The sequence below is a fragment of the Pelophylax lessonae genome, assembly GCF_965119305.1.
Source record: "Pelophylax lessonae genome assembly, chromosome: 9".
NCBI classification, from domain to species: Eukaryota; Metazoa; Chordata; class Amphibia; order Anura; family Ranidae; genus Pelophylax; species Pelophylax lessonae.
The window spans coordinates 59,713,446-59,735,783 of record NC_138776.1 but is presented as its reverse complement, the minus strand read 5'-3'; the positions used below and the strand labels follow the sequence as shown (position 1 = coordinate 59,735,783).

At 48.3% G+C, this 22,338-nt stretch overlaps 1 protein-coding gene across 1 annotated transcript in view; it reads left to right on the top strand.

Annotated features, from left to right (window-relative positions):
* Nucleotides 1-1,307: 1,307 nt before the first annotated feature.
* Nucleotides 1,308-22,338, top strand: part of FAM204A (family with sequence similarity 204 member A) — a 43,790-nt gene continuing 22,759 nt past the window's right edge. Inside the window, exons 1-5 of the mRNA XM_082267561.1 lie at nt 1,308-1,459; nt 4,713-4,797; nt 6,182-6,227; nt 6,307-6,406; nt 7,630-7,719. Coding sequence (XP_082123687.1) covers nt 1,349-1,459; nt 4,713-4,797; nt 6,182-6,227; nt 6,307-6,406; nt 7,630-7,719 — 432 coding nt within the window. The 5' untranslated portion in view covers nt 1,308-1,348. The remainder of the gene's footprint in view (nt 1,460-4,712; nt 4,798-6,181; nt 6,228-6,306; nt 6,407-7,629; nt 7,720-22,338) is intronic.

Genomic DNA, 22,338 nt, shown 5'->3' with positions numbered 1-22,338 from the left:
CGAGTGTTTACACAAGCGGGCGGATCTCCTAAGTGACAGGCAGGGTCAGATTGCAGGATTCAGCATAGCTGAACCTGCGATCTGTCCCTGTGTCACTCAGTCCCCTCCCCCCACACACATTAGTAAGCACCAGGCATACATTAACCCCTCCCTCTCCAATAAAATTAACCCCTTCCCTGCCAGTGTCATTTTTACAGTAACAGTGCATATTTATAGCACTGATTACTGTAGTAATGTCACTGGTACCCCCAAAAGTGTCAAAAATGTCAGTCAAGGGTCCGATCTGTCCGCCGCAATGTCGCAGACCCGCAAAAAAAAAAACACGCAGATCACCGCCATTACTCGCTAAAAAAAAAAAACACCAAAAATGACAGAAATCTTTCCCTTAGTTAGTAAACGCAATAACTTTTGCGCAAACCAATCAAAATACGCTTATTGTGATTTTTTTACCAAAAATATGTAGCAGAAAACAAATTGGCCAAAAATAATTAAAAAATTTTGATTTTTACATTTTTTGGGGGGAATTTCATATAAAAAATGTGAAAAATATTATTTATTCAAAATTTTCGCTCTTTGTTTATAGCGCAAAAAGTAAAAATCGCACAGGTGATCAAATACCACCAAAAGAAAGCTCTGTTTACGGGAAAAAAAGGACGTAAATTTCGTTTGGGTACGGCGTTGCACGACCGCGCAATTGTCAGTTAAAGTCGCACAGCGCCGAATCGCAAAAAGTGGCCCAGACGTAAGACAGCAAAATCCTCCGGTGGTAAAGTGGTTAAAAACAGAAAAGAATAAAGAAGTATAGTCTGCAGTTTTCACTTTTAACAGAAATTTTTTATTATGAAGCCGTTAAAATGTCTTTATAGTATGGAGGGCGCTCTGTGCTGTATTTTCCCTCTTACATGGATCATATACCTTCTATCCTCTGCAACCCCCATCTTTATCATCTACATCCAGACATATCTCTCAGCTTTGGATGGAGTGGGGGAGGGGGCTGGCTCCTCTGTCAGGAGAGATTTCCCCTCACTTCCTGTCCTTCCCACAGTGGTCAGTCTGAGACATGGGCACAAATCACTAGAACATGTTTTCAGCTGGAGACAGACATGAATGTGACATGGGGCCACTTCTAGGTCAGAGGACCCCGTCCCTTCCTCTCCAAGTCTCAGAATAAGGGACCACAGATGACGAGGATGACAACCCTGACACATATTGCCCTCCCCCTGACAGTTTCCCATCATGCTCAACCTCACGCAGCCCGCTGGGCGCTGAATAATGACGTCACCGGAGGGGGCAAGAGCGCCGTACAGACACTTCCGGTTCTCCGTGGAAACGTGGGCGGGGACAGAAGATGTGGAGCGGACTGCCCTCACCGGGACCGAGTGACAGCGACACTACCGAGGATGAGGAGGGGAGACAGGAGCCCGAGAACACCGGCAATGTGCCCGCCGCCTGCCGAGCTGTACGGACCACCCCGTCATCCCCATCCCCCCTTCCCTGTCCTCAGTCACCCCCATCCCCCCCTTCTCTGTCCTCAGTCACCCCCATCCCCCTCTTCCCTGTCCTCAGTCATCCCCATCCCCCCCTTCCCTGTCCTCAGTCATCCCCATCCCCCCTTCTTGTCCTCAGTCACCCCCATCCCCCCCTTCCCTGTCCTCAGTCATCCCCATCCCCCCTTCTTGTCCTCAGTCACCCCCATTCCCCCCTTCCCTGTCCTCAGTCATCCCCATCCCCCCCTTCCCTGTCCTCAGTCATCCCCATCCCCCCCTTCCCTGTCCCCATCCCCCCCTTCCCTGTCCTCAGTCACCCCCATCCCCCCCCTTCCCTGTCCTCAGTCACCCCCATCCCCCTCTTCCCTGTCCTCAGTCATCCCCATCCCCCCCTTCCCTGTCCTCAGTCATCCCCATCCCCCCTTCTTGTCCTCAGTCACCCCCATCCCCCCCTTCCCTGTCCTCAGTCATCCCCATCCCCCCTTCTTGTCCTCAGTCATCCCCATCCCCCCTTCTTGTCCTCAGTCACCCCCATCCCCCCCTTCCCTGTCCTCAGTCATCCCCATCCCCCCCTTCCCTGTCCTCAGTCATCCCCATCCCCCCCTTCCCTGTCCCCATCCCCCCCTTCCCTGTCCTCAGTCATCCCCATCCCCCCCTTCCCTGTCCTCAGTCACCCCCATCCCCCCCTTCCCTGTCCTCAGTCACCCCCATCCCCCCCCTTCCCTGTCCTCAGTCACCCCCATCCCCCCCCTTCCCTGTCCTCAGTCATCCCCATCCCCCCCTTCCCTGTCCTCAGTCATCCCCATCCCCCCCTTCCCTGTCCCCATCCCCCCCTTCCCTGTCCTCAGTCATCCCCATCCCCCCCCTTCCCTGTCCTCAGTCACCCCCATCCCCCCCCTTCCCTGTCCTCAGTCACCCCCATCCCCCCCCTTCCCTGTCCTCAGTCACCCCCATCCCCCCCTTCCCTGTCCTCAGTCACCCCCATCCCCCCCCTTCCCTGTCCTCAGTCACCCCCATCCCCCCCCTTCCCTGTCCTCAGTCACCCCCATCCCCCCCCTTCCCTGTCCTCAGTCACCCCCATCCCCCCCCCTTCCCTGTCCTCAGTCACCCCCATCCCCCCCCTTCCCTGTCCTCAGTCACCCCCATCCCCCCCCTTCCCTGTCCTCAGTCACCCCCATCCCCCCCCTTCCCTGTCCTCAGTCACCCCCATCCCCCCCCTTCCCTGTCCTCAGTCACCCCCATCCCCCCCCTTCCCTGTCCTCAGTCACCCCCATCCCCCCCTCTTCCCTGTCCTCAGTCACCCCCATCCCCCCCCTTCCCTGTCCTCAGTCACCCCCATCCCCCCCCTTCCCTGTCCTCAGTCACCCCCATCCCCCCTTCCCTGTCCTCAGTCACCCCCATCCCCCCCCTTCCCTGTCCTCAGTCACCCCCATCTCCCCCCTTCCCTGTCCTCAGTCACCCCCATCCCCCCCCTTCCCTGTCCTCAGTTCTCCCTATCCCCCCCCTTCCCTGTCCTCAGTTCTCCCTATCCCCCCCCTTCCCTGTCCTCAGTTCTCCCCATCCCCCCCCCCCTTCCCTGTCCTCAGTCATCCCCACCCCCACCCCCCCTTCCCTTTCCTCAGTCACCCCCACCCCCCCTTCCCTTTCCTCAGTCACCCCCACCCCCCTTTCCCTGTCCTCAGTCACCCCCACCCCCCTTTCCCTGTCCTCAGTCACCCCCACCCCCCCTTTCCCTGTCCTCAGTCACCCCCACCCCCCCTTTCCCTGTCCGTCACCCCCACCCCCCTGTCCCCAGTCACCCCCTCTTCTCTGTCCCCAGTCACCCCCACCCCCCCCCTTCCCAGTCACCCCCTCCCCCCCTCTTCTCTGTCCCCAGTCACCCCCACCCCCTTCCCAGTATGTCACAGTACATGTTTTCATCATTCATGGTTCCCTCAATGAAATGAAGCTCCCCAGTGCTGGCAGCACTCATGCAGCCCCAGACCATAACACTCCCACCACCATGCTGGACTGTAGACAAGACACACTTGTCTTTGTACTCCTCACCTGGACGCTTGACACCATCTGAACCAAATAAGTTTATCTTGGTCTCATCAGACCACAGGACATGGTTCCAGTAATCCATGTTCTTAGTCTGCTTGTCTTCAGCAAACTGTTTCCAGGCTTTCTTTTGCATCATCTTTAAAAGAGGCTTAATTCTGGGACGACAGCCATGCAGACCAATTTGATGCAGTGTGCGGCGTATGGTCTGAGCACTGACAGGCTGACCCCCCCACCCCTCCAACCTCTGCAGCAATGCTGACAGCACTCATACATCTATTTCCCACAGACAACCTCTGGATATGACGCTGAGCACGTGCACCTAACTTCTTTGGTCAACCATAGCGAGGCCTGTTCTGAGTGGAACCTGTCCTGTTAAATTGCTGTATGGTCTTGGCCACCGTGCTGCAGCTCAGTTTCAGGTCTTGGTAATCTTCTTATAGCCTAGGCCATCTTTATGTAGAGCAACAATTCTTTTTTCCAGATCCTCAGAGAGTTCTTTGCTATGAGGTGCCATGTTGATCTTCCAGTGACCAGTATAAGAGAGTGAGAGTGATAACGCCAAATTTAACACACCTGCTCCCCATTCACACCTGAGACCTTGTAACACTAATGAGTCACATGATACCGGGGAGAAAAAATGGCTCATTGGGCCCAATTTGGACATTTTCACTTAGGGGTGTACTCACTTTTGTTGCCAGCTGTTTAGACATTAATGACTGTATGTGGAGTCGTTTTGAGGGGACAGAAAATTTACACTGTTATACAAGCTGTACACTCACTACTTTACATTGTAGCAAAGTGTCATTTCTTCAGTGTTGTCACATGAAAAGATAGAATAAAATATTTACAAAAATGTGAGGGGTGTACTCACTTTTGTGAGATACTGTATATCATCTCCTTCCCTGTCCACCGTCGTCCTCCTCAGTCATTCCTATCCCCTCCTCCTATATCATCCCATTACCTGTCCACCTTCATCCCCCCATTCCTACCTTTCTCCTTCTTCTCTATGTCCCTCTAGGTCCCCATTACCCAATCACTCCCCACCTCCTGATCCCTGTACCCCAGTTATTTCCCAGATTACTCACCCCTTCCCAGGCCCCTTTACCGAAAGTTACTCCCTCTCACCCCTGGGGCCCCAGTAATATTGTGTAATCATTTTCTCTCTGTATTTTGTAATCACAGAAATTTCTGGAACTCCAGAAGAAGCGCTCAGAGTTAGAGGCGGAGATCAGCCGGCAACAGAAGAGGCAGCGGCGGCGTAAGAGAGGTGAGGTTTGGATGTGGCTCGGCCATATTATATTTGGGGGGGGGGGGGTGAGAGCAGTGAGCCCCGAATGAAACCACTGACGGTGTAGATGACCCAGACTCCACATCTCCCTCCAGCATGTCTAGGTCCTTCTCCCTGAAGTAAAGAAGGCTCCTTAACGGGATGTTTGTACATAGTATTATTGGGGATTTTACACCCAACGCTCTCCATTCCTCCATCTCTCTCTTTTGCTCTTAACAGCCACCCCCCCCCCCCATTCCTCCATTGTTTCCCTCCCCAGCAGCTCTTCTCCATCAGCCACCCCAGCAGCCTTTCTCTATTTCTCCCCTCCCCAGCAGCCAATTGACATTTTTCTTCTGCTGTCCTCCTCAGCAACCACTCCATTCCTACATTACTTCCTTCCCCACCAACTACTTTATTCCCCCATTGTTTCCATGTCCAGCAGCCGTTCTCCATTCCTCCATTGTTTCCCACCACAGCAGCCAACTGACATTTTTCTTTTGCTTCCCGCAGCAGCTGCTCTGTTCCTTTATCGCTTCCCTCTCCAGAGACTGCTCCTCCTCCATAGCGCCCCCCCCAGAGACTGCTCCATATCACCCCCTCCTCGAGACTGCTGCATATCGCCTCCTTCCCCGGTGACTGCTCCATTTCACTTCCCTCCCCAGTGTCCTCCCCCTCTCCATATCGCTTCCCTCCCCAGCAACCGCTCCATATCGCCTTCACTTCCCTCACCAGTGACCTCTCCCTCTCGACACGGCTTCCCTCCCCAGGGAGGGCTGGACACGGCTTCCCTCCCCAGGGAGGGCTGGACACGGCTTCCCTCCCCAGGGAGGGCTCGACACGGCTTCCCTCCCCAGCGAGGGCTCGACACGGCTTCCCTCCCCAGCGAGGGCTCGACACGGCTTCCCTCCCCAGCGAGGGCTCGACACGGCTTCCCTCCCCAGCGAGGGCTCGACAAGGCTTCCGTCCTCTGCAGCCGGTCTCCACGCCTCCGTCGCTTCTGTCCCCAGCAACCACTCCATTCCCACATGGCTTCCTTCCCCACCAATTACTTTATATTCCTCCATCCCTCTCCCCAGCAGCTGCTGTCTATTGCTCCATTGTTTCCCTCTCAAGCCGCAACTCTCCATTCTGCCATTGTTTCCCTCCCCAGCAGTTGCTCTCCATTTCCCCATTGTTCCCCCCCCCCATCGTTTCCCTCACCAGCAGCCGCTCTCCATTTCTCTATCTCCACTCTAGAGGTTGATATCTATTCCTCCATTACTGCCCCCTCCCTCCTTCAGCCAGTCATGTGAGCTTGTTCTATGCTGTGTGTTCACTTGTGTCAGTGCACTTTATATTCTCCTGAGGATTGTGTAACTTTTCATTATATCTTTGCAATTAGGGAAAAGAAAGGCCAGTAGTAAAGAAGCTGCCGAAAAGGTTGAAAGGTAAATGGTGCATTGCTGTCAGTCTGCATTTTAGCCAACTCTTACAGTAACCCTAATATTCTGTGTTTTTTGTTTCTAGCTCAACACCAGAGAAGATCCCAGCTCTGGATACCCTTCAGAAATACTTTGGGATCAATGACCACCTGAATCCACCTGTGTGTCAGAAGGTGCTGAAGAAGGTATGTTTTCTTTGGAAGTATAAAGGAGAAGGTGGGGAAGGTCTTTGCTTGGTGGAAGTGTACAGAAGTTAGGGGAGGTTTAGGCTTGGTGGAGGTCTAGAGAAGGCGGGGAGGTCTAAAGGAAGTCTTAGGCCTATGTTGGGTGGTAGTTTGGATAAGATCGCTTAGTTGCATAGTAGGTGAGGTTGAATAAAGACAATAGTCTATCCAGTTCAACCTGTGTAGGTGTCACTGAAGTCTGGGCATAGTGAAGGTCCAGCCTTGATGAAGGTTTCTCTGGGTTTGCGAGGTCGAAGCTTGATGCAAATTAGGAGATTGAATTATTTGTGGGTTTTGTGGCTGTCTAGTGCAGTGGTCCTCAACCCAGGCCTACAGGGCCCACTAACAGGCCAGATTTTAGGTATTACCTTGGGGAGATGCAGACTAGAGTACTGCAATCACTGAGCAGCAAATGATATCACCTGGGATGTATTTCAGTTATCTTGGAAATCTAGCCTGTTAGTGGGCCCTGTAGGCCAGGGTTGAGGACCACTGGTCTAGAGAATTCGGGTGAGATTTAAGTATGATGGAAGTCTGAAAAAAAAAATATGTAGAGGTCTGGGCTTTGTGCAGGTCTGGAAAAAGTGAAGGTCTAAGCTGGATGGTAAATTGGATAAGATGTAGATGTGACTAAAGTCAGTGAGAACTGGACACTTGGAAGGTCCAGACTTGATGGAGGTATGGGCAAGGTGGATGCTTTGTGGGGGGGCTTGTTGGAGTTCTAGCAAAGATGGCTGAGGTCTGTGCTTGGCAAAGGTCTTGGGAGGGTGGGTTCTTGGTTGAGTGAAGTTTTCAGGCCTAGACCTAGTGTGTCTTATCCACCTTCTCTAGGCCTCCATCCAGTGAGACTTAACCATTTTCTCCAGACCGTCAGTTAGCCAAGATATCAACCCTTTTAGGTGTGTAAAAAGCCTGAGAAGAAAGCTGCTGCTCTCTGATCCAGGGGCTGAATTCTTGCTCCAGGCATTCCTGTCTGAGGGAAAGTGAATAGATTGCGCCAAACTGCACCAGAAGGATTTAGAGGTTGTAAGCTAGGGAATAGCAGGTGGGGCTGCTCACACAGGTGTTTTACTTACTGACCAGTTCCACATATTTCTCTTTTGAGGGGCATGGGCTCATGACTTGCTGCCTGGCTTCCCATAGGATATGCGGCCTTTCCTGATGTCCTACTTGTCTTTTTGCAGTCCCGTCTGGAGCAGAGCTTGGATTTGTCAGTACAGAAGGGTGACATTGAAGAAGCAGAACAGATAAGTGAACAGCTGGCCACCCGAGAGGTAAGTAGAATATATTCATGGGTGTCATTTTAATGTACAATTTTCATATAAAACCACTGCAGAACAAGTGGGTGCCATGAACTATGTACAAGGGGACTGGGACCACAGTGACCAAATGTTGTGTTGTCTTTTCCACTTCAGAAACCATAATAACGGTACCAATCACAGCTGGTAGTCTTGTATGTCTCTGGATAGTAGTAGTGTTGACCATTTAGCGAGAGGAGAAGAGTATTAGGAGTATGATGGGTAACAGCATGTGTACAAAAGAGGAATGTGGAGGGTATGACAATGTGTAGTATGCGCAGGGGAGGTGTGTGGAAGGTATGATGATTGACCGTATGTATAGAAGTTGAGTATATCAATAAATGAAACTTAATTTTCATTGTATGAAAACATACAACAAAATTCCCATTTTCATTCCCAGAATTGTGCGTTACATAATTAACACAGTTACACATTAAATATACCCTGATCAGTGCTAACATTATGACCACCCACTTAATATTGAGTATGGCCCCCTTTTGCTAAAACAGCCGTGACCCATTGAGGCATGGACACCAAAGTAACGTCCACATGAATGGCAGGACCCAAGGTTTCCCAGCAGAACATTGCCCAAATCATCACACTGCCTCTGCTGACCTGCCTTCTACCACATCCTGGTGCCATCTCTTCCCCATGTAAGTGACGCACATGCACCCTAGCCATCCACATCATGTAAAATAAAACTTGATTTGTCAGACCAGGTCACCTTCTTCCATTGCTCCGTAGTCCATTTCTTGGTGTTCCGTGACCATTGTAGAAACTGTTGGCTGTGGACATGGGTCACCATGGGCTTCACAGCCCATACACAACAAACTGCCATGCCCATTTCTCTTTACCATCTTCACCACGCCTATGGGGCAGTCCCCTGCAAGCATACACCAACACACTCTGCTATAGGCTTCAGTTTGTTTCTGTCTAGTTTAGGAGTAGGACCTAGTTCCGGGCTCGGACTTCAGTCTTAGCTTGCTTCTTTTTTTTTTTTAAATGGAACCTTTGTTAAAAACTAATGTTTTTTTTTTTTTTTTTTTTTTTTTTAAGCTAGTTATGTTCCTGAGAGAACTGCAATCAACAGCCGCACTGGGTTTCGAACTGGATATTCTAGATCCTTAAGGTCTCCCAGCCCGGCCAGCGAGCATGTGAAGGTTATAGCCCAGTGCTAGGCCTCACCACGACAGAGCCCCAGTAGACGGGCTGGCCCGCGAATGAAACACCTCGCCGGGATGCACACAACCTGGTTCGACCTTAGTTGCAGCATACCCATTGGCCGTCAGCACCCCCACCCCGAGTGGAGAGGCAGTCTGTCCTGAGTGGTGCCCAACCGATATTGATATGAGTGTGTGTCCCCCCCCCCCCCCCCCATAACTCTGGTGGTCTCGGGGTGGATGTGGGCCCCTCCCTGGGAAAGTCGGACCCTAGGGTACGCCTCATTTCTCCTGGCCTCTCAGTAGGTACCAGGCTCCCCAAGGCCTCCCTCCCCACCAATCATGGAGGTCCCTACCTCAGTCAGCGACAGGGGCCCTGGGGGGGGTGGACGCGTCGAGACCGCTATAGCGGATCTGCTGGGGGGGACCCCGATGCCACTTATCGTTTGGACCCCTTAGGGGGTCCTAAACACCACATGGTGCGCCGTGGGTGCCGCCATTTTGCTGTAGAATTGTTAAGCCTCATTATGCAGATTTCCCTATTGAAATGCATGGCCGGCCATGTTTTTGTGGTTTCCCCATAGGGATGCATTGTGCAGCCATTTTCTTGGAGTCTGCGATTGCTGGACAGCATGGAGCAGCTAGGCCTTTACTCTAGTGAATGACCCAGGTATTTCCTCTTTCTGTGAAGATCGTTTTTTCTACATAGCAGAGCGATCCTGTTCTCTTCCATATCAATTTTTGGTATGTATATTGGGGTCCCTATTGGTCTTCCTCGCTCACCCTGCTATCGGCAGTGCTAGCGGCTGGGACTTGTAGTACCGCTGGTGCAGCAGTGCAGTCCGTTTTTTTTTTTATTTAAGTTTTCTTAAAGTGACACTGCGTTATTCCAGGGTTCATAATGGAGTCCCAGGAACAAATTTCACCTACTGATCTCCTCTGGGTCGTAAACCCTGTCTGCTTTAATGGCAGTTTTGGAAAACCTGGTGTCAAAAGTGGATATAGTTATCAAAAATATCACTATTAAAAAGCGCCCTATACCCTCCCCTGCCTCTCCTGTATCCTCAGATTCTGAGGTAGATCTGGCCGCCACGGACACAGGTTACCCTGAGGGTTTTGCCTCATCGCACTAGGATGGCGAGGACGACATATCCTCGTCTGCAGCCGCGTGGGAAAATGCGCTGGTGGAGGCACTTCTAGTGTCAGTGCGGGAAACTCTAAAAATGGCGGATGATTCTACAGCGTCAGGGACACAGGTGTCTTTTGGCACCCACAAATCTCAGAAGTCAGCCAAGGTTTTCTCTTGTCTGGAACTTTTTTTACAAAATTGTCAAGGAACAGTGGGTGCGCATAAAACAGATGTTAGTGGTGCCAAAGCGTTTTAAAAGGCGCTAACCATTCGCGGACGCGGTGTCTGCAAGATGGACCGTACCACCGAAGGTGGACCATCCGGTTTCCAGACTGAACAAATCTACTGTGATCCTGGTCGAGGAGTCCCCAGTCTTTACAGACGCTGTGGCTAGACTGATTGAGTCTGTCCCTTCATTTACACGCGAGAGCAGGCTCAATAATTAAACCGATCTTCGCGATTACTGTGGTGTCCCAGAGCGAACGGACCAGATGGTCCAAGCCCTACTAGTTATATGTAATGCGTTGCTAGATGCGCCCCCCCCCCCCCCTTGTAGCCAGAGTGTCCATGGTGGGGGTAGCTATTCAATGCATGGTGTGGCTAAAAAGCTGGTTTGCAGTTCAGGCCTCCAAAAAAGGCTCTGTCAGATCTCCCCTTTTCGGGAAACAGTTTGTTTGGTTCCTCGTTGGATGAGTTAATCAAAGGACTCCCAGGCGGGAAGAGTACTCTTCTTCCTCAATCGGCCAAGGGCAAGCCACCGTGTAATAGATGGGGGCCTTATTTCACAGCCCACAGGCGGCCCTTTCGTGCCTCCGGCCCGCAGGAGAAAGGATCTAAGCCTTTTAGGTCTTCTGGGGGGTCCAATAAGACATGGTCGGGTAAGCCTAGAACAGGCTAATCCAGACCTGCAGACAAATCCCCGTCTGCATGAAGGAACGCCCTCACCCATATTACAGAACCATGAACTTCCTTGATTCATGACAAATGGGTCCACAAACTGATCCGATCCTGTTACAAGCTTAAATTCCTGTCTCGACAGTCAGACCGGTTCCTCCCGCCCAATCTACGCCTATCTCCAGACCGGTTAAGGGATCTACGAGAGGCGGTACAAGATCTGCTGTTGCAAGGGGTGATTGTGCCGGTTTCTTCTCGGGAACGCTTTCAAAGGTTCTATTCAAACCTGTTCACTGTGCCCAGGAAAGAAGGCAAAGTACGTCCAATCCTGGACCTCAAGGCTCTGAACCGCTTTGAGCTCTTACAGAAGTTTCGAATGGAGTCCATGCGCACGGTAGTGGCATCTCTACACCAAGGAGACTTTTTGGCCTCCGTTGATATCAAGAACTCATATCTACACGTACCTATTTACGCTGGACACCAGCATTTTCTTTGCTTTGCTGTAGGAGAAGAGCTTTATCAATTTGTGGTGTTACCCTTTAGTCTCGCCTCTGCCCCCAGGGTCTTCACCAAAGTGTTGGCTCCGGTATTGGCATTACTGCAACAATGGGGGATTGCGGTACTGGGGTACCTGGACGATCTCCTCTTAAGAGCAGACTCGCATCATTCAGCCCTGTTGGGCGACTTAACAATCACTGTACGGACTCTGCAAGAGTTCCTTTGGAACATCAATTTAAAAAAAATCTGCCCTGATACCATCTTTAAAACTGGATTATTTGGGCCTGACTCTGGACTCGGCTTCAAGGGTTTTTCTTCCCTCGGACAAGCTGCAAAAGTTGCAGGGGGGGGGGGGGTTCGTTTGCTGTTATCCAGCAATCTGTCCTCTCTGCAGACTTGCATGCGAGCCTTAGGTCTGATGGTGTCAACCTTCGAGGCGGTTCCGTTTTGTTCAGTTCCACGCGAGACCCTTACAAAGGGAAATTCTTGTCAAATGGAACAAAGATCCAAAGTCCTTGGACACTATGATTCGGTTGAGTCATAACACAGACTGCTCTTCTATGGTGGCTTCACTCATTAGCACTATGCAAGGACAAGTCCTTTTTCCCATTGTATTGGACTGTGGTAATCACACAACCCAGCCTGTCTGGCTGGGGAGGAGTGCTTGGGAAGCTTTGTGTCCAGGGGTCCTGGACAGTAGAAGAGTCCAGACTTCTGATCAATATTCTGAAACTTAGCGCGATAAAGCTTTGCTTGAGTCGCTGAACAAATCGTTTACAAGGTTCTCCAGTCCGGATTCAATCGGACATTGCCAGAGCCGTGGCTAACTTTAATCATCAAGGGGGCACCAAAAGTGTCTTTGCGGCCAGGGAGGTGGCAGAGATCTTGAAATGGGTGGAAAATGTTGTTCCAGCCCTTTCTGGAGTGCACATCCCAGGTGTGGAAAACTGTCAGGCGGATTACCTGAGTCGTCAGGTGTTGGATCAGGGGGAATGTCCGGTGGGGGACACCTGATGTCGACCTGTTAGCTTCTCGACTCAACAAGAAGGTTCAGAGATTTGTAGCAAAGTCTCTCAGGATCCTCTGGCCGATGCCGCAGATGCACTTGTGGCTCTTTGGGGTCAGTATAGGCTGATCAATGCATTCCCTCCCCGCTGAAACTCCTGCGGTGGCTTCTGCGCGGGATAGGGGTGGAAGAAATTTCGGTCATTCTGGTAACCTCAGACTGGTCTTGCCGGTGTGGTATGCAGATCTGGTAAGGTTGGTCACAGATGCTCCTTGGAGACCTTCTCTCAGGGAAGATCTGCTGTCTCAAGGGCCGATCTTCCATCCTGCTTTACAGTCGCTGGCTTTAACAGGGTGGCTGTTGAAAGCCAGGTATTGAAGGATAGAGGTCTTTCTGATTCAGTGATTCTTACACTGTTGAAGGCCAGGAAGTCTACTTGTAGGAAGGTCTATCATCGTATGTGAAAATCATACATCTCATGGTGTGAATTGATGAAGGTGCATCCTCGCCTTTTTTCTGTGGCTAGGATTTTGACCTTTCTTCAAAAAGGGGTTGAACAGCAGTTGGCTTTGGGCACTATCAAAGGCCAAGTGTCAACATCCTTTAGTTACGCATGCCTTGATTCACACTTTTATTCAAGGGGTTTGCTATATGGCTCCTCCAAGGCAATTCCCCGCTACCTCCTTGGGATCATAATTTGCTATTGTCTGTTCTTCTTCAAAAACCTCCTTTTGAGAACTTTAGGGAGATTCCTCTGCTTACACTGTCTCAGAAGTTTTCCCTTTTGGTGGCTATTACTTCTGCCCGCAGAGTATCTGAATTGGCGGCGCTGTCCTGCCGCTCACCTTATCTGTTGGTTCACAGAGATAAAGTGTTACTTCGACCTAATCTGTCGTTTCTAAGGTGCTTTCTGATTTCCATCTGAATTAAGACATTGTGCTGCCTTCACTCTGTTCTAAGCCCAAGCATCCCAAGAAAATTGCTTTGCATTCTTTGGATGTGGTTCGGGCAATTAGAGTTTACCTGGCGGCTACTGAATCTTTCAGGAAATCAGACTTTGTCCTCACCGAAGGACTTCCAAAGGATTGGCTGTGTCTGCTGCGACCATATCCAGATGGATCACGCAGACGGTGGTACAGGCTTATTCACTAAAGGGTCAGGTTCCACCTTTCCCTGTGAAGGCGCATTCTACTAGAGCGCTGAGTGTCGGCAACTTGGTCGTCTGTGCACACGTTCAGGTTTTGCAGGCTGCTGTTTTAAAAGAGCAAATTATTTCTTTCTGGGTGTATGTTGTTTCTGGATGAGCTCCAATTGTTCCTGGTTGGCTAAGTTTAGCTTTTGTGTAATTCCGTTCTTTCTCTGTGTTGTTTTTTCCCTCCCCTCATGCAAATACTGCTTTGGGATGTCCCAGTGGTCAAGAAGAATATGGAGCTGCGTCTGTCAATGAACAATAGAGAAAACTGGATTTTTGACTTACCGTAAAATCATTTTTTCATTGACAGACGGAGCACCCGTCCCCTAATTATGAGTGGGATGGGTTTTTTTTCTTCTAAACACTGCTTGCAACAAAACTGAAGCCTATAGCAGAGTGAGAGGGTGTATACCTGCAGGGACTGCCCTATAGGCGTGGTAAAGATTTTTCCTGCTAGTGTTCTCCTGTAGGGGGCAGTATAACCCAATGGTCATTGATTCAGCTGTACCACAAAACTAAGATAACTGCTTCTTAGCCTAAAGCTGTCCATACGTTCATCTTTTTTAACAGCCAGCAGAACAAAAAAAAAACATTCCCCCATTCACATAGGCAAGGTAGATGGGGGGGATCCTCCTCAATGTGCCATTGTATTGGGAAAGCAGGACTCCTCCACTGTCAGAATGCACTGATCAGCGGCCGTAGCTGGAAAGTTTGCCAATGTTCCCATGCGACAAATCTATGGTTAGATTGACTTCTGCTGATCAGGATTGACCATCCATGGATCGAAATTCAGCTGGTCTCTGCTGAACCCATCACATTTTGTTCCATCTATGGCCAGCTTACCTGTTATTAAAAAAATTATTGGTCTTCATTGTTTTGTAACTCCTCCCAGATGGCAGGAAGGTAAACAGACAATGGGTTTGATTTACTAAAGGCAGGCTGTGCACTTTGCAAGTGCAGTTGCACTATTTTCCCAGATTTTAGTGAATGTGGTGAACCACCAGTCGGGTGCAAGGAGGAAAAAAACAGCATTGTTACTTGCACATGATTTAGATGATGGAAATCAGCAGAGCTTTGGGCACATTCCCTAAGCTCTGGGGAGAATGAGTGCAACTGCACTTACAACGTGCACAGTCTATTTGCTTTTACTAAATCACATAGGATGGCTATACTAGTGTATATAAAACCGTAGTGCCCAAGGGACTTCGAGAGACACACAGGAGTAAATAAAAAATTATTTTATTCAAGGAGCGTATCTTAATTTTTTTTTTTTTCCCATGTAAAAATACAAGGCATTTCACCAAGGAGATACAGAAGTACATAAATTAAAACATGATTTATAGTCCATGAATATGGACTACCTATACATGGTATCTGGAATTTTGATGCGTTTTGCAAGACAGTACTCTCCATCAGGAAAATTTTAGATACTCCTATCTGAAAACAGAGACCAGGTCGCTAGGCGAAAAAAAAAAAAAGGGGGGGGGGGAAAGGGGGAAGAACTCGTTTTTGGGGGAAAGTTACACAAAGATATATACTTACATTTCAAACTTGGGTATCCAGGATTATCAAATGCCCAGTAAAAATCTCACTGAGAAATTAGTAGCATCACTCCTATATGACACTCCAGGAGTCTCCATCCATTCCTGCCAAATGTTCATACGTTTTTTTGCCTGCATTTCTATGCAGTTAAGTGTTTTTTTTCTCTCAGATAAGTATGTTATTGACCTGTTGTATCCATTGATGACACGTGGGGGCTTGGGGAGAGAGACAAAATCTCGCTACCATTTTTCTGGCTAAGTATAAGCACCTAACCAGTGCAATGTACTTGGAGGGAGGGTAAATCTCTTCCACCAAGCTACCAAGCATGCATACAAGTTGACTCAGTTGTAATTGGACTTGGTATATGCCATTGATGGTCCTAACCACCTCCCCCCAGTACCTCACATTTAGGGCATTTCCAAAGCCTATGTATCAGATTGCCTGGGTATAATTGGCATTTTGGGCAAATAAGGGATTCCCTCCTGCCCCATTTGTGCAACTGTATTGGTGTTCTAGAGACGCGGTATAGGATAAACATATGTGACAATTTGTGACTCACCGATACAGACACCAGCGGGCCAGCCGCTAAGATCTGTTCCCAGCTATCTGTCTATGGGACCCACGTCAGCCTCCTATTTTTCTCTACAGGGCAACAAATCTGGAGTTTGTATGCAAGTTAGCAGGCAGGCGTATATACAAGAAAGTATACCGTTTTTGTTCGTAGTAGAAAATTATAGAGTGAAGAAACCCAGTCATCGAGTCGTAACGCAGAGTGTCTACTTGGCGCTTTCAGGGCATGGCGTAATTGCAAGTACATGAAATACCGGTTACGTAATACTGAAAATTCAATACACAGTTGGGAGAAGGATTTAAATTCTGACCCATCATATAATTGTGCGAGATATTTAATGCCAGCAGCTATTCATACCAAGCTGTTAGGTAATTTACCTAGTTCACTATAAGATCTGTTATCCCAGATAGGAGTGTTTGCAAGAATACCTACTATACCCATTCTGTGCTTTAATTCTGTCCAGAGTTTCAGGAGTAGTTGCACTGTGAGACAGTCTGATGGTGTCTCTGGAAGACCCATATCCAGCTGGGACATAGCTGAGTACACCACCATGGAATGAATCAGTAGGGTCCTAGAAGGGTCAGCCACAACTGGTAAATCCCGGCCTGCCATATGTTGTAGCTGGGCAACTAGAAAGTACGTAAAAGAGTGAGGGACTGCCATGCAACCTTGATCCTTAGGGTATTTGCAGGGTAGGTAATTTAGTTTGTGGCACTTCGTTTTTCCAGATTAGGGCGCGGTATTGAGTGTATGCGGTTAAACCAATGCCGAGGTATTCATACTGGGGCATTAAGGACATACAGAAGCTGAGGTGCCTACACCATTTTGATAATGCTAGCTCTACCTGTTACCGATAAAGGCAGCTTCCACTAACTGGCACGTTTATGCTTGAACTTCTGCAATAGAGGTTTAAGATTGAAGGATATGTAGTCCCCAACATCTCCTGTCACTACTATTCTGAGGTATTTTAAAGACCAGGCCAACCCCAATGAATCCAACAATAAAAGGGATGACTTATGCCAGTTAACGTGAACCCAGAGAATTGCCCGAATTGTTCTATAAGCTGCATGACCGTTTTCAAAGACCCAATATATATATATATATATATATATATATATATATATATATATATATATATATAATAAAGTGTTGTATGCGTAAAGGGAGAGTTTATCTTGCCAGTTTCCCCTACGGAACCCCACTATATTCGGAGAAGCCCTCACTCTGGCTGCCAGCGGTTCCAATTCTAGGGAGAAAAGTAGGGGTGACAGAGGACACCCCTATCTAGTCCCCCTATAAAGCGGAAAGGCTTCTAAGAGGGCGCCGTTGATTCGAATTTTCGCTGTAGTAGCTAAGTAAAGTAGTTTAACCCAGAAAATAAAAGAAGCTTCCCAGCTGTAATTTCTGCAGAACCACCCAAAGGCATTTCCACTCGACGCTATCAAAAGTTTTGGCAGCGTCGAGGGAGAACTCCGCTCTGTTTTCTGGGTTATCCACTGGCAGCTGAACATTCAGAAACAACCGTCTTTTATATATTCAGTGGCGTGGACCTAGCTGGTATAAAACCAGACTGTTCTAGGTGGATCAACCGGAGACCACATTCGCCAGTCTCATAGTGAGCACCCTAACCAGTGACTTAATATCTGTAATTAGTAACGATATAAGTCTCTATAGGAGTCTGGTAGCGTCAAATCCTTGCCAGGTTTGGGGAGTACTACTATAACTGCTTCATTCATAGAAGGGGGTAAATATTTGTCATGCACCACAGCATTAAGAGTAGTCCATAAGATAGGCAAAAGGGAGTCGCTTTATTGTTTCTACTGGTAGGCCTTCAGTACCTGGGAACTTACTTTTGCCCATTGCCACTACTGTCTCAGTAAGCTCCTCTATTGTAATGGGGGCATTTAACATCTTACGGTCACTATTTGTTTAGGTAGGGAACAACAGTCCAGAAATTGCACCAACGCCTCTTCCGAGGGGTCGACCTTAAAGGAGTAAACATCCTTGAAATAGTCATGGAAGATCCTGGGTATCTGATCCAGGTTCTGCAGCAGATCCCCCCGTGGGGCTTCGATTAGACTTTATGAGACACCCCCTGCTGCGAGCGAGAGGTCACAGCAAGTAAGTGCCCCGTATTTTCTCCTTTATCGAAATAACGCTGCATGAAAAATCTTTTATTTTCAGCAGTTTTAAAGGACAAGCTGTTGATACAAGTTCTGCGCCTCCATCCATCCAAGTTCAGATGCGGGTGAGAGGTTTGTAACATAGGCTTCTTCTACCTTCCTAGCCTCTCCAATTACCAAGGTTTCCCAGTCTTTAGTAGCCGTTTTAATGTAAGAAATTTGTTTTATAATGAGACCCCCCGAAGATGGGCTTTAATAGTATCCCAAACTACTCCCGGTGCATCTGTATCTTTATTATAATCACATAAGCAATTGTATCGCTTTGGGAATAGGGTCAACAACTGGGAAAAGGTTAAGCCAGAAAGCTTCTCCCCAGTACCACCAGGGACAGTGATTGATACCCTCAACAAAGAGTGATCTAAGATGCTACGTGGGACATAATCAGCTAGAGTAACCTTAAGTAATGTCAAAGGGCTAGACAGGCAGAGATCTATATGTGAGAGGCCCTTATGTGTGGCTGAATAATATAAGTAACATTTCTTGTCCAGATATTTTTACCTCCACACATCTCTCAAACCCAGCTCCAAAATCAATCTGGCAAATGGGGTGGGACCACCAGAACCAGCAGCCCGTCCCCCTGAAGATGTGAATCTTATCCAGGAGGTTATTAAAATTTCCCAGAACCCAAATCGGTATATTAGGGGGCCATAAATTGTACCAAGCTTTTCAAACTGTCCGGAGAAAGGAATGGACATAAATATTCGCTACAATGCATAACATCCTAGCTATTTTGCATAGCAGAAAAATATATTTACCCTGATCATCCACACGGGATTGTATCATATGAGAGTGTATAGTATTTGAAATTATTATACTGGCTCCCCTGTAGTAGGCGGTGTGCATGGAGTGAAGCTGCGTCCTTAAAAGGCACGGTTATTACGCAGGGTTAGGGTATTAGATTGAAGATGCGTTTTCCTGCAAGCACACTACCACTGATCGGTAAGATTTCAAAGCGGAGAACAGCGCAACACATTTCACTCAATCGCCCAACCCCCTCGAATTCCAGGAGGGCAAGTTACTCAGTCTGCATGAGAATAGCTATGTAATTAAAGAGGCGCCCAAGGCATACACCGTGGGCAAATCATACCAACCTTAAAAATAACCTGAAAGTGAGGTGGTAATTGCATGTCCCACAGGAAGTTCAGGGTTAGAGGATGTCAGATAGGAGCTACTGGTGCAGCATAGGGAGGTAGTCAAAAAAGCGAAAAAAGTTTATGTGCGCACAGCTCAGAAAAACATGAGTGGTCCCATTGCGGGCCACTATAAATCACAATAATAGGGACAGGACTAAACAAAACAGCAGACCAAATCCATAGTCCCCAAAACCAGGTAGCAAATGCCATAGACTAGGCGTCCAAGCAGGACACATATTAGGGGGGGGCCCCAACGTCACTGGGTTACCCATAGATCCAAAGGAACTTGCAGAGTCCACTGAAGAAACCACTGTAACTAAAACTGGAGTAACATACTTTTCTTGCCGCCTTACAGGGGAAAAACAAATACAGTAAAACCTTGGATTGCGAGCATAATTCGTTCCGGAAGCATGCTTGTAATCCAAAGCACTCTTATATCAAAGCAAATTTCCCCATAAGAAATAATGGAAACTCAGATGATTCGTTCCACAACTATTTATTCATAAATCCTTCAGTTTATAGTCCATATAAAAAGATTATAGCATTGCGATAGGTTATATAACCATAAAATGTCCATCACAAATAGCCGCTTCCACAAGGGATTAGAAGCAAAATCCAGCAGGAGCTACAGAGTATCAAAGAGAAGAGAGGCTCCTCTAAGTGTAGCAACATGGTTCCCATTTAATGAAGGTACAACATTTAGCAACTCACATGGTTGATGAATAAAACAGGCACATCTAAGTATGCAGGCATCTGGGGTAAAGCTGTCCACATAGACCATCTTCTGCACCACCGGCTGCCAGTCTGTAATCCTGACCGGGAAGGCCACCCTGCAGTAAAGCGATCTGAAAGCGAGGGGCAGCATGGAAGGGATGACGTAGATGGCGGTGCAGAGGATGGTCTATGTGTACAGTTTTACCCAGGATGCCTGCATCCTTAGATGTGCCTGTTCCAATCATCAACCATGTGAGTTGCTAAATGTTGTACCTTCATTAAATTTAACCATATTGCTACACTTAGAGGCGCCTCTCTTCTCTTTTATACTCAGCTGTGACTTGAGGCTGCTCTTATATCAAGACATTGCTTGTATATCAAGTCAAAATTTATTTGAAAATTGTGCTTGTCTTGCAAAGCGCTCTTAAACCAAGTTACTCTCAAACCAAGGTTTTACTGTACAACTTTTTTAAGTTCTCGTGAAATTATGTAGATTGCTTTCCACCGCTAGGCAGAATGTAGACTGTCATTCAAGTATTGCCCGACTTTTTCAGAGAATGCTCCACTTGATCGAGCCAATCAGAATGCCGCCATTGGGATTGTTGAAAAAAATGGGTTTAATTTTTTGCAGCTGAGCTGGGTATAGCATGGCATAAGTGACATCGAAGTGGCACAACCGCTTTTTGACTTTGGTGAATTCTGGCCGTTTTATATGTTGCAGTTCTGCAGAAAAGTCTGGGTAGAAAGACTCTCTTCCTTCAGTAGGGCATCAGGGACCGCAGCTGGTCGTGGAAAGGCAGATTTTAGAGGGGTATCCCTAATAGTGGATTTGGCAAATAGTTTCTGGGCTGCTTCCTTGGCTGAGAGGGACGAGCGGCTGCCAGCTTGGATCACATTGTCTGGCGCCGCTTGCAAGTCTTTTCTCCTCCGGGACATTGTGATGGCAGAGTTCTTGACAGTGGTAAGGAAGCCCTGGGTATAGTGAAGCCTAAGCAGGTCGGGAGCTTTCTGCGTTGCTGCACGAGGTAAGAAGCAGCATCCTTGGCGGGGACAGCCGTCGACGTGTCTTACTCCATGCGTGGCAAGCCATGCCCCTCTTTTATCATATTTATATTAATATTATTTCTGGCAGACCGCTGAACAATATTTCTGATCTGTCTGTTTCATCACTATTCTTGATGAGACCAGTGACCGCTGTATCAGGAGAAGGCAGGCAAGCTAGAGTGTAGTATAGTATATAGGAGAGGGCTAGCCTTTTCTTGCTCATTGGTGCCGGTGAGACAAAGAGTCTACAGATGAGGTCTGGGAACACATCCATGGGGTGCACCAATACCTATGGAAAGACTAATCAAATGCTGAAGGCCAATGTCCTTTAGAGTAAAAATAATTTATACTAAGTACCAAGGTGTTAAAAGAACGGTAATCAAGAATTGTAAGTATGTGGTTAATCTAAATCAGTGGTTGTCCACTTACAAGATATATAGGGCCTTAAATGCGTCTCCTGATATCGCCATAAGGCTGCATACAATATCTATAATTATATGTATTGCTATAAGACTGTCAGACTGGGGACTTACAAGAAAATGTGATCATAGACTGCTACAGCAGTTATTGGAGACTGGAGTCAAACTGTCAGAGACAAGGGACATGTTGCATGAAACTGCTAGCGATCACTGCTATTACAGTCTCATTACAAATCAAAACTTCCACAGCTGACTGCTGGGTCCAAGGATCGCAGTGCAAACACCCAAGGGCCGCATGTGACCCCCCAGTGGACAGGTTGTGCACCAAAGGCCTAAATGCTTTGGTATTGTGAAGTACATATAGGCAGTATATACAGGAGAAAACCTTGGAGGATATAATCAGGAGAGGGGTGAAGAGTGTATGACGGTGGGCAGTATATGCAGAAGTGGCAGAGGGTGTATGACAGAGGTCAGTATGTGCAGTTTTGTGGAGAGTATTACAGAGGGCAGAACAGGAGAAGAGTGCAAGGAGTGTGACAGCAGACAGTATGTGCAGGAGGGGGGTGCAGGGGGAATGACAGCAGGCAGTGTGTGCAGGAGGGGGGTGCAGAGGGAATGACAGCAGGCAGTGTGTGCAGGAGGGGGGTGCAGAGGGAATGACAGCAGGCAGTGTGTGCAGGAGGGGGGTGCAGAGGGAATGACAGCAGGCAGTGTGTGCAGGAGGGGGGTGCAGAGGGAATGACAGCAGACCTGTGTCAGAGAGAGATGTGGAGATTTTGACAGAGAACAGTATGTACAGAAGAGGAGTGTAAAGGGTAAGAAGGCTAGTAGTAGTATGAGCAGGGGTGGAGAGCAGGGGCATGGTGATCAGTATGTACTAGAATGGAGTGCAGAAGGTATGGTGGGCAGTATGTGCAGGAGAGGATTACGAGGGTGTTGCAATTGGCAGTATGTGCAGAAAAGGAGTGCATACGTTTTGACAGAAGGCAGTATTTGCAAAAGAGCTATGCTAAGGTCATGACAGGGATGTATAAGCAGGTGAGGATTGTGACATATATGACAGAGGGCAGTATGCATAGGTGAGGCATTCTAAGGGTATGAAGGCTAGTA